The 10,713-nt window shown below is 59.2% G+C and overlaps 3 protein-coding genes and 1 long non-coding RNA gene across 5 annotated transcripts in view; 2 read left to right on the top strand and 2 right to left on the bottom strand.

Moving 5' to 3' along the window:
* Positions 1-5,686, top strand: part of CLPP (caseinolytic mitochondrial matrix peptidase proteolytic subunit) — a gene marked incomplete in the record, with an annotated part of 5,927 nt that extends 241 nt beyond the window's left edge. Inside the window, 5 exon segments of the mRNA XM_006170287.3 lie at positions 4-71; positions 321-417; positions 1,465-1,652; positions 4,171-4,276; positions 5,340-5,686. Of these exon segments, the coding sequence (XP_006170349.2) occupies positions 4-71; positions 321-417; positions 1,465-1,652; positions 4,171-4,276; positions 5,340-5,524 (644 nt within the window).
* A 1,396-nt stretch (positions 5,687-7,082) lies between these two features.
* Positions 7,083-8,419, bottom strand: LOC102493271 (uncharacterized). The gene is made up of 3 exons (XR_337623.3): positions 8,340-8,419; positions 7,612-7,711; positions 7,083-7,121 (listed from the first exon to the last, which is right to left on the bottom strand). It is a non-coding gene; the product is annotated as an uncharacterized LOC102493271 (long non-coding RNA).
* Positions 8,383-10,116, top strand: ALKBH7 (alkB homolog 7, RNA demethylase). Of its 2 annotated transcripts, none has more exons than XM_027768976.1 (4): positions 8,383-8,758; positions 9,349-9,522; positions 9,607-9,731; positions 9,891-10,116. In XM_027768976.1, the coding sequence occupies exons 1-4, from the start codon at positions 8,444-8,446 to the stop codon at positions 10,051-10,053; spliced, it is 777 nt and encodes a 258-aa protein (XP_027624777.1). In that variant the 5' UTR covers positions 8,383-8,443; the 3' UTR covers positions 10,054-10,116. The 2 variants fall into 2 exon arrangements, with proteins under 2 accessions (XP_027624777.1, XP_006170317.1); XM_006170255.3 differs by having other exon boundaries at positions 8,395-8,698.
* Positions 10,117-10,160: 44 nt separating this feature from the next.
* PSPN (persephin) overlaps positions 10,161-10,713 on the bottom strand; it is a 1,832-nt gene continuing 1,279 nt past the window's right edge. Inside the window, 2 exon segments of the mRNA XM_014584935.2 lie at positions 10,161-10,437; positions 10,439-10,713. The exon segment at positions 10,439-10,713 is cut by the window's right edge and continues 4 nt beyond it. Of these exon segments, the coding sequence (XP_014440421.1) occupies positions 10,372-10,437; positions 10,439-10,713 (341 nt within the window). The 3' untranslated portion in view covers positions 10,161-10,371.

The following is a 10,713-nucleotide window of genomic DNA, read 5'->3' as shown; positions in this document are numbered from 1 at the left end:
GTGGTGGCGAGCGCGCCTATGACATCTACTCGCGGCTGCTGCGAGAACGCATCGTGTGCGTCATGGGCCCGGTGAGCGCCCGCGCCTACACCTGGCCCCTGACCTCGCCCCCCGCCCGGCCTTCCTCCAGCCCGGTCCGGCCCCTCTGCCCCCTCCGCCCCTCCCCTGCCCACTCCGAACCTCTCTGTCCCTTCCCGTGTCCCCACAGTTCTCCTGTGCTCCAAATCCCATGGGTCCCCACCGGCATCCCCATCTCCAGCCTCCCTCCACCAACCTCCCCCGGGGACCCCAATGTGGGACCCCCGCCTTCCCCGCTGCAGATCGATGACAGCGTGGCCAGCCTGGTGATCGCCCAGCTGCTGTTCCTGCAGTCGGAGAGCAACAAGAAGCCCATTCACATGTACATCAACAGCCCGGGTGAGCAGGCCGCCTGCCTGGGGCCTGGGGTGCTCCTGGGTGCAGGGGGTTCACTGTCCATCTCCTGCTGAGCAGGCCACCTGCCTGGGGTCTGGGGCGCTCCTGGGTGCGGGGGGGTTCATTGTCCACCTGCCACTGAACAGGCCGCCTGCCTGGGGTGCTCCTGGGTGCACAAGGGGCTCAGAGGCCAGCATCTCGGTGAGGTGGCCTCCTGCCTGGGGCCTGGGGCGCTCCTGGGGTACAGCGGGCTCAGAGGCCAGCATCCCTGGAGGTCCTCTCTCTGGGGAGGAGGTGTCACGCGTTTTTCAGATCTGGAAACTGCCAGAAGGTGCCTGTTGCGTGATCATCTGTTTCTCACGTTTGTTTTTGGGGGGGCGTTGTTAAAGTTTATTTATTTCTTCCATGAGTCAGAGAGGAACAGAGAAATCACCCCCAATAGACCCCCCCCCATGCCACGATCCTGCCCCCGGGCTCAGCTGGCCCTGGATCACGGTACACGCGTGTACTATAGTCAAGGCTGTCTCTGGACGCGAACCCCGCGTTTTCCCATGTGGGTCGTCCCACAGAGTGCCCCATCTTCCCCCCATGCCACGATCCTGCCCCGTTACTCATGTTTAAGCCTGGCTTCACACACTGGTGCCAGATTCACCCCATCGACTGCCGCCCCTCTGACCCCTCACCTCCCGTTCTACCAACCTGACCTGCTCATTCCTTTCTTTGGTTTTTGCCTTAGGGTGTGTGCTCTCACTAGAGAGAGACAGAGACAGAGAGAGGGAAAGTGAGAAGTCACCCCCCTGGGGAATGACTATTCCAAAATCCCTTTTCCTCCATTCTCCTCTTAGGGTTCTGGGCATCCCCACACACGCGCCTGGCAGGATTTTCAAGCCGCCAAGTCTGAGCCTTGAGCTGGCCCCAAGTCCTTTCCTTTTTGTCCCCACCTGGTCCGCATCACCTGTTTCAGATCCCTCCCTGGCTTTAAGGGCTGTGGGTGGAAGAGAAGCGGGTGGGGAGGAGCTGGTCCCCGCCCTCTGACACCCCTGCCTGCAGGTGGCGTGGTGACCGCGGGCCTGGCCATCTACGACACGATGCAGTACATCCTGAACCCCATCTGCACCTGGTGCGTGGGCCAGGCGGCCAGCATGGGCTCCCTGCTGCTCGCCGCCGGCAGCCCGGGCATGCGCCACTCGCTCCCCAACTCCCGCATCATGATCCACCAGCCCTCCGGGGGCGCCCGGGTGAGTGCTGTCGGGTGAGCAGGCGTGGGTGTCCGAGTTAACACGGAGGTTTCTTTATTAAACTAACGCAGGGGTGGTGAGACCCACAGATCAGGAGACAGCTACCAAGAGGAGGCAGCTGGGGCCGGCCCCATGGCCTAATGGTTAAGGGAGCAGATCCCACATGGCTGATCGTGCGGTTCGAGGCCTAGACCTGGCAGCTTGGAAAAGCTGGACATGTATGTGTGCGTGCCCCGAATTCTAACAAGACAGAGAAGAGGAAGAGAAGGGATTGTGGCGGAACCCGCACCATGGGGGGGGTGCTTTTGCCCTCTCCCACTGTCTCTCTCTGAGGAGCACCTGTGACCTCTGGCAATTAAGAACAGAGAGAGACGAATCAGTAAGCGGCATGCTGGTTAAGGTGCTGGACTCCCACATGGCCAACCACAGTTCGAGTCCTGGACCTGGCAGCTTGCTTTCTTACATTCCCTCTCTGTCTGTCTGTGGTCAAATTAAAATAATAATAATAATAATAATAATTCTTTTAGAAAAAGAACAGGAGAGAGACGAGGGCTGCTGGCTGCTTTGATCCCAAGAGGATTGGTCAGGCCACGCCGGGGCCGGTCAGGAAGCAGTGGGGGCCGAGGGAGACACGAAGCCCATATGCTGCCCTTTTGAATTAATCAATTTACTTAACTCCATTCGTTATTATTACTTAATTTGACCAGAGAGAGACAGAGAGAGAGGAGAGAGAGAAGGGAAAAGCGAGAAAGCAAGCTGCCAGAACCGGGACTTGAACCATGGTCAGCCACATGGGAGACCAACGCCGTTAATCTCCGCACCACCTGCTGGCCCTCCCGTATGGTGCTTTCTAAGGAAAGGGCCAGGCGAGGCAGGGTAGGTAGGCTTCGGGTTGGCAGTCGAGTGGTTGCTGTGGGCTGGGTTCTGGGGTGCAGGGGCTGTGCTGGTCTGCTCAGGTGCTGGTAACAGGAAATAAAAGAGCAGAGATTTGGGCCAGCAGGTGGCGTAGCAGTTATGTCACTGGACTTCCACACGGCCAACCGTGGTTCAAGTCCCGGACCCGATGGCTTAAAACTCACACCGGGCGTGTATGTGTGTGTCCCTAAATCCCAGGAGGAGAAGGAATTGTGGCCATCCCCCCTGGGGAGTGAGTTCTCACTTTCCCTCTCACTGTCTCTGTCTCTCTCTCGGGTGAGCACACATGCCCTAAGGCAAAAATTCTAAAAAAAAAAAAAAGAGAGAAGAATAGAGGTTTATTTGCTCACGGTCTGGAGGGCCGAGGCCGGGGGCTGCATCCAGTGGGGCTTTGTGTTGGTGGCATCCTGAGGCCACTCAGGAGGACAGGAGCATGCGTCTTTATCATACGTGGGTCTCCGTGTCCCTGTAAAGTCACCAGGAGTCAGCTGTGGGGCCACCGTACCCGTAAGCACCCCCAAAGGCCCCCACGCCCACACCAGGAAGACCATTTCCTGTCTGGCTCCTGAGCAGACCCGTACACACAGTAGGGGAACAGCAGACCATAGCAGGGCCGTCCCACACAGCGGGCTCGTGGCTCTGGGGCCCAGTGGAGGCGCTGGCGGGGAGCGGGCTCTGGGGCGGCTGGTTGTGTGTGACAGACGCCCACGCAGGCGACGTGTTTGCTGTGTCTGAGAACCACCTTGCCCCAGGGGCCGTGCCTCCCTGGTCTGCAAGGTCTGGGCAGGGCAGCGAGGATGACCGGGAGGTGGAAGGGAGGGATGCTCATGTCAACGCTGCCTTTTCTTCCTCTTCTTTTTTCTTTTTTTTTTTTTTTTGAGAGATTTTCACTGTAGGGCGCGTGCGCTCGCCAGACAGACAGAGAGAGACATAAAGACAGAAAGCGAGAAATCACCCCCCAGAGGGGATGGTCACGCCGCAGTCCCTTCTCCATTCTCCTCTCGGGATCTTGGGCACGTACGCACACACACGCCCGGCGTGAGTTTTAAGCCACCGGGTCCAAGACGTGAACTGCGGTCAACTACGTGGGAGTCCAGTGACATAGCGGTTACGCTAACTGCTGGTTCCCCCTGTTCTTTTTTTAAGAGAGATTTTTGCTATCTGGCGCCTGTGGTTGACAGAGAAACAGAAAGGGAGATGGGGCCCGGAAATGGCTTGGTGGTTAAGGGCGCTGGACTCCCGCGTGGCCAGCTGTGGTTTGAGTCCTGGACCAGGCAGCTTGCTTTCTTGCCTTCTTTCTCACTCTGTCCCTCTCTGGTCAAATTAAATAAAGTCAAATAAAATAATTCTTTCAAAAAAATAAAAAAGAAAGCAAGCAAGCAGACACACAGTCCCCCAGGGTGGATGGCCACACTGCAATTCCTTTCCCTCCGTTCTCCTCTTGGGGTTTTGGGGGCACACATGCACATGTGCCCGGTGTGAGTTTCAAGCCGCCGGCTCCGGAACTGGAAGCACAGTTGGCCCGTGGGCGTCCAGCGGGTGTGACTGCGGTGCCATCTGCTGGTCCCTGACTGCCCCTCTCCCCTGGCTGGCCGACCCTCAGGGCCAGGCCACAGACATCGCCATCCAGGCCGAGGAGATCATGAAGCTGAAGAAGCAGCTCTACAACATCTACGCCAAACACACCAAGCAGAGCCTGCAGGTGATCGGTGAGTGCCCCAGCCACCTCGGCGCTCCTCCCGGCTCCCGGCCCACGCAGCGTGCCACCCGGCAGAGTGCTTGGCCCTGCGGCCATTCAGGACCCATCCTTCTCTGAGGCAGGGACTGTCCTGTGCACCAGGGGCTGTGCAGCCTTCTCCCACTGGTGCCCGGAAACGTCTCCAGACGTCGCCTGGTGTCCTCTGATGAGCGAAGCCACCTCTGCTTAGATTCACTATCATTTTTTTTTTTTTTTTAGGTTTTTGCCATGGGGCGCATGCACTCACCAAAGAGAGACAGTGAGAGGGAAAGCGAGAAATGACCCCCCGGGGGGATGGCCACGCCGCAATCCCTTCTCCTCCATTCTCCTCTCGGGGTTTTGGCATGCACATACACGTGCCTGGCCTGAGTGTTAAGCTGCCAGGTCCGGGACTGGAAACGCAGGCAGCCTCATGGGGGTCCAGCACCTTAACCACCACAGTACCTGCTGACCCCAAATTAAGTAATTCTTTAAAGAAAAACAGAGAGACGTCCCTGAGGACTCCGGGCACGTGCGTGCTCGTGGTCTGGAGTGGCCAGGGCTGGGGTGACAGCGTCGGAACCCTGCTGGGGGTGCACACCCCCTCTTGATTCAAGTCAAGGAACACGGAAGCAGGGATTTTACTGGTGGGAAACTGAGGCCCAGGTCAGGCAGGGCAGATGCCAGGGCGGGGACACTCTCAGCTCCAGCGGCTGTCACAGAGCACTGTGGATTAGGCAGTGCAGACAGCAAGCAGCTGGCCCTCGCAGTTCTGGGCGCTGGAAGTCCATGGTCCGCGCAGGGTCCGGGGCAGGGTCCCAGCCAGGGCTGGCTTCTATGCGCAGGTGGCTGCCTGCACTGTGAACGGCCTTTCCTCTCTGCCCATCTGGGGTCTTCCTCTGACGGGCGCCAATCCCATGTTGGGGGCCCCACCCTCATGACCTCATCTAGCCCTAATCATCCCCCAAGTACCATCCTGCTGGGGGTTGGGGCTCGAACACAGGGATGGGGGAACAGGTCCCTGCTCTCACCGCGTGCGCCTCCTGCTCCCCCAGAGTCGGCCATGGAGAGGGACCGTTACATGAGCCCCATGGAGGCCCAGGAGTTCGGCATCTTAGACAAGGTCCTGGTCCACCCTCCCCAGGACGGGGAGGACGAGCCCGAGCTGGTGCAGAAGGAGCCTGTGGTGGCGGCGGCGGCGGCAGTGGCAGCGACAGCCCCTGTCCCAGCGAGCACTTGAAAAACGGACCTCATCTGCGGAGGGGCCGGGGCTCTGCAGACCCCAGGCCGCAGCCCGGCTCACCCCTCGCCCCAAGGAACTGTGGATCTGGGGTTCCCCTCGGGCCGCGCAGCCTGGCTGAGACACTGTGATTTTAAATTAAAACTCGTGGTCTTCGCTCTGCGTCTGAGGCCCTCCCTTCGCCGCTGCACAACGGCGTGCACACGCGTGTGCACCACGTACTCCTGCCGCGCTCAGACCGGAGGCTTGGGCCTTCCCTCCCTCCTGCTCTCTGGGCGCGTAGCCCTCAGGCACTGTCAGAGGCTGTGACCGGCGGCGATGAAAACCAGGGGAAGTAAAACCGCAAAACCCCAGGGACCGAGGTAAGCTGGTGTGTGTGTGAGCCTCAGTTTACCTCGGGGCCTAAGGGAAACCCTCACTCTAAGGTGACATTGGGAACTGAAGGAGGGGAGGGAGGGTCTGGATCCCACACGGAGGACTTCCCGATTTGAGTCCAGACCTGGTTGCTTAAAAATGGGCATGTGAGGGGCCGGCAGGTGGCGTGGTGGTTAAAGGTGCTAGATTGCCACGTCGCCGACCGCGGTTCAAGTCCTAGACCTGGCAGCTTCCTTTCTCACTTCCCCTTTCTTTCTATCTGTGTCTGGTCAAATTAAGAAATGAAAAAAAGATAATGATAAATGGAATTAAATAAATAATTCTTTTTTTTTAAAAAAAAAAAGTGCATGTGAGGACCAGCAGGTGGGGTAGCAGTTACATTGCTGGACTCCCACACAGCCGACCGTGGTTTGAATCCCGAACCTGGTGGCGTGAAACTCACGCCGGGTGCAGGTGCATGCATGCCCAAGATCCTGGGAGGAGCATGGAGGAGAAGGGACTGCGGCGTGGTGATTCCTCTAGGAGGGTGATTTCTCACTTTCCCTCTCCCTATCTCTGTCTCTCTCTGGCGAACACACGCACTCTAAAGCAAACATCTCTAAAAAATATATAAAACCACGTGCACGCCCGATGTTCTGACAGGAAGGGGGGATGGAGACGAGATGAGCACATCCCATGAGGGTGCTCTGCCTCCGCTGTCTCTCCCCCCTCGCCCTGGTGACTGCACCCACCTGCTGGTCATTACAAACAGTACAAGTCGGTATTTCAGGAGAGAACGGTCAGCCGGGGCCCAGGCGCCGGGGCAAGGCTGTTCTCGGCTTGGAGGAGCCACCAGGAGGTCGGTGGCCGAGGAGGAGTGGGAGACATGAGATCAGGGCCGGCCTGTGGCGCAGTGGTGAAAGAGAGCTGGTGATCACACAGCTGGCCGCGGTTCAAATCCTCAGTAGCTCGAGAAATACGCTGGGCACGTGTGTGCACCCAAAACCCCACAAGACGAGGACAGAGGCGGGACTGTGGAGTGACCAGGTCTCTTTGCTGAGTGCTTCTCCCCTGACCAGTGAGGGCACATGCTTCCATGCCTTCCCTTTTGAAAAACTAAAAACAGGTGGGGACCAGCAGGTGGTGTGGTTTTGAAGGCACTGGACACTCCCACATGGCCATCCACAGTTTGAGTCCTGGTCTTGGCTTGTTTTCCCACTTTCTTCTCTTGTCTCTCTTTGGCCTAATTAAAATAAATGAATTAATAAATAAAATTAAATAAATAATTCTTTTAAAGAAAAAAAGAAACTAGGACCAGCAGTTGGCATAATGGTTATGTCGCTGGACTCCCATGTAGTCAACTGTGGTTCGAGTCCCAAACCCGGCATGAGTTTGAAGCTGCCAGGACTTGAACTACGGTTAATCACATAAGGATTCCGACGCCTTGAAACCACTATACCCCCTGCTCGCCCCAAGGCCGTCCAGTCCTAAGCACCAATATGAGGGACTGACCTAGAGACAAGCACACCTCTCGGGGTGCTGAGATACAGTGGTTCCCCTTTATTTAGTTTTGAAGACAGGAGGATTGTCAATCAGCCAGATTCCTTTACATTGTCCTGGTCCTAAAATCTGGGACATCTGGAAGCGGAGGCTTGTGGGAAGTGAGTTCGAGGTTCTTCGATTAGTAAGAAAATCACAAAGACAGTGCTTTCCTCTCAGACAGGAAGGCTTACCATGCATCACGCCATCTCTGCGCCGGGGACAGGAGGGCATCCCACCATCAGTCACCTGCTCGTGTGTGTGGGCGTGACTCCCAGGTGCCCTGGGCAACAGCTGCGGGATAGGGAAAAGTCAGAATCTGGTCCTCAGCTCCGTGCAAAGCCTCACGGGCCCTCACCGATGAACACACCACGCTGCCAGTGGGATTCGTCCTACCCCACTCTGCTGCTGCACCCCCAATTCCTGGAAATAAACTCCCAGATACCGTTTCATCTAAAATGACTAGAGTTGGGACCAGCAGGTGGCGTGGTGGTTAAGGCGCTGGACACTCCCACATGGCCGACCAGGGTTCAAGTCCTGAATCTGGTGGCTTGCTTTCTCACTTCCTCTCTCTCTCACTCTCACCCTCTGTCTCTCTCTGGTCAAACTAAAAAATAAAATGAATGAAAAAATAAAAAAATAATTATTTTTAAAAAAATAAAAAATAAAATTACTAGTGTTTCCAAAGGAATCCTTAAAGACAACCACAATGCCATTTTAAGCCTAAAATAATAATAATACTTAGAGGAAATAGATGATGCCTCACTTTGACCTTCCACCCAATCCCTAACTGCACACCCCCAACTATGACCGTGACCCCTTGTCACCCTGGCTGGCCCCTGCCTCAACCTCTACCTCAGACCGACTCCCAGCCACTGCCCAGCCAATAGCGCGGGAGAGAAGGCGGGCTCTAGGCAAGTACCCAATAGCTCGAGAGGCAAGCCGACCAGCCACCAATAGTCTTGGTCGAGAGGCGGGACTCTCGGTAAAGCCAGTCGCTGGAGGTGCCCGGCGCAGCCACAGCCAATGGCTTTGGGGCGGGGTGTCCAGACGCTCCCACAACTCGGCTATGGGACGATGGCGACGAGCCGGCAGCTCGCGCTGCAGAAGCTGCGCCAACTAGGCTGGGTGCGGGGCTCGGGCCCGGCCGTGCTGAGGCGCCTGCAGGATGCGGCCGTGGTGCGGCCCGGCTTCCTGAGCGCGGCTGAGGAGGCGACGCTGAGGAGCGAGCTGGAGCCCGAGCTACGCCGCCGCCGCTACGAGTACGACCACTGGGACGCGGTGAGGCGCCGGGGACCGGGCCGCGTCGGCGCAGAGCCTGCGCATTGCAAAACCAGAGGGGTGCGGCTACGTCGGGGACGTTTAGACCAGGACGGGGCGGGGCCTGGGGCGTAGGGGCGGTACCCAGAGCTGGAGCGTGTAGGGGCGGAGCCTGCGGCACTGGGGGCAAAGCCAGAGGGGCGGGGCTACTTCGGGGACGATTAAACCATGACGGGGCGGGGCCTGAGGCATATGGGCGGTACTCAGAGCTGGAGCGCCTGGGGGCGGGGCCTGGGCTGGGAGACCCCTTTGAGATGCCTGCAGACGGGTATTTGGAGGCCTGATCTGTAACCGAGGGCTGTTAGGGACCAAAGTTAGGGGCAGAAACGGGTGTCCAGCGAGATGAGGAGGGGCAGTGGCTGGGGACTGTTGTGGCGAGGCCTGCATTGGCGACCTGGGATTGGGGTGCGGGAAGGACTGAGGACAGACCTTGATGGCGGCGCGGGAGGGGGGTGGGGGGTTCTGTGTGAGTTCGAGACCTTTGGCTGGGCGTGGAGTTGGGCCAGAGTTAATTGTCACGCGGGGTAAACAGCCCTGTCCTTTGCTCCTCCGTGCTCAGTGTCCCTGTTCCCCCTGTGGGCTCCCAGGCTTGACCTGAGCGCTCTCTGCAGGCTATCCATGGCTTCCGTGAGACCGAGAAGTCGCGCTGGTCGGAGGCGAGTCGGGCCATTTTGCAGCGTGTGAAGGAGGCCGCCTTTGGCCCTGGCCAGACTTTACTCTCCCGCGTGCACGTCCTGGACCTGGAACCCCGTGGCTACATCAAGCCCCACGTGGACAGTGTCAAGGTGGGCAGAGGCTGGCGCCTGGGTGCTCCCAGCAGTGGGCACAGGCCAGCCTGGCCCCAGCCTACCCCATGCTCTCAATTCTAGTTCTGCGGAGGCACCATCGCCGGCCTGTCCCTCCTGTCTCCCAGCGTCATGCGGCTGGTGGACACCCAGGAGCCCTCAGAGTGGCTGGAGCTCCTGCTGGATCCTGGCTCCCTGTACATCCTGAGGTACCCCGACAAAGACTCCCACCTAGTCCCGGCCGATGCCCCCCTTTGAGCCCTCTCCCTCGTCCCCCACAGCAGACACCACCGTCCATACCTAGGGCAGGTGCAGGGAGCAGCAGAGCATCTAGCAGGCTGCCCATCACACCCCATCTTCTCTTGCAGGGGCCCAGCCCGGTACGAGTTCTCCCATGAGATCCTCCGGGATGAAGAGTCCTACTTTGGGGAGCAGCGGGTTCCCCGGGGCCGACGCATCTCTGTGATCTGCCGCGCCCTCCCTGATTCAGGAGAGCTGGGGGACCCCGGACAGGAGCCTGCAGCCTGCTGATGGCAGGCCCCTTCCCCAGCTGCTTGCTGCCCTGCGTGGGCGAATAAATGAGAGGAGGGAGGACTCTGGTCTCTCTGGCTGTCTGCCGGGCTGGGATTTGCAGGGGAAGCCCGGGTGGCACCTGCCCCAGGGCAGACAAGGCAGATGTGGGATAGATATGCAGTCCCAAGGCCAGAACAGTGTCCTTTATTATGCCCAAGGATGGCCGTCCCGGCCCACCCCCATCATCTCTGCATCCAGGCTCCCAGTCAGTAAGTCCGCCGAGCTCCTGGAGCAGCAGGGCTGCTCCTCCACGCAGGCCGGGGCGCAGGGTGGTGCTCAGCCGCCACAGCCGCAGGCAGCCGCCGAGAGCTGGGGTAAGGCCGCCCGCGGGGCGGGGGGTTAGCCGCTGCCAGCGGTGGCGGTCGTCGAGGAAGGCCACGTCAGTGTAGCGGGTGGGCTGGCAGCAGGGCCCGCCGTGTGCTCGGCCCCGGCCCCGCAGCCGAGCCAGCGCCAGGCCATGCTGGGTGCGGGCGCCGCGGGGACAGCTGCCTGCGCAGTACTGGAAGATGACCTTCTCCTCCGAGACGTAGCCCAGGCCCAGCTCGGCCACCGGCAGGGTCAGGCTCCGCAGCTGGCAGGGGCCGGCCAGGGCTCGGCGCAGGCGGGAGCGGTGGGTGC

The sequence above is a fragment of the Tupaia chinensis genome, unplaced genomic scaffold (genome assembly GCF_000334495.1).
Source record: "Tupaia chinensis unplaced genomic scaffold, TupChi_1.0 Scaffold148210_1, whole genome shotgun sequence".
NCBI classification, from domain to species: Eukaryota; Metazoa; Chordata; class Mammalia; order Scandentia; family Tupaiidae; genus Tupaia; species Tupaia belangeri.
The sequence above is the reverse complement of the archived record's forward strand: the minus strand, read 5'-3'. Positions and strand labels throughout refer to the sequence as shown.

Excerpts from the sequence above, each read along its gene's own strand:
- ALKBH7 (XM_027768976.1), top strand. The coding sequence starts at position 8,444 with ATGGCTTTGGGGCGGGGTGTCCAGACGCTCCCACAACTCGGCTATGGG. Across the intron at positions 9,523-9,606 it reads CCCACGTGGACAGTGTCAAG|TTCTGCGGAGGCACCATCGC; the intron begins GTGGGCAGAGGC and ends TCTCAATTCTAG. Across the intron at positions 9,732-9,890 it reads GGCTCCCTGTACATCCTGAG|GGGCCCAGCCCGGTACGAGT; the intron begins GTACCCCGACAA and ends CTTCTCTTGCAG.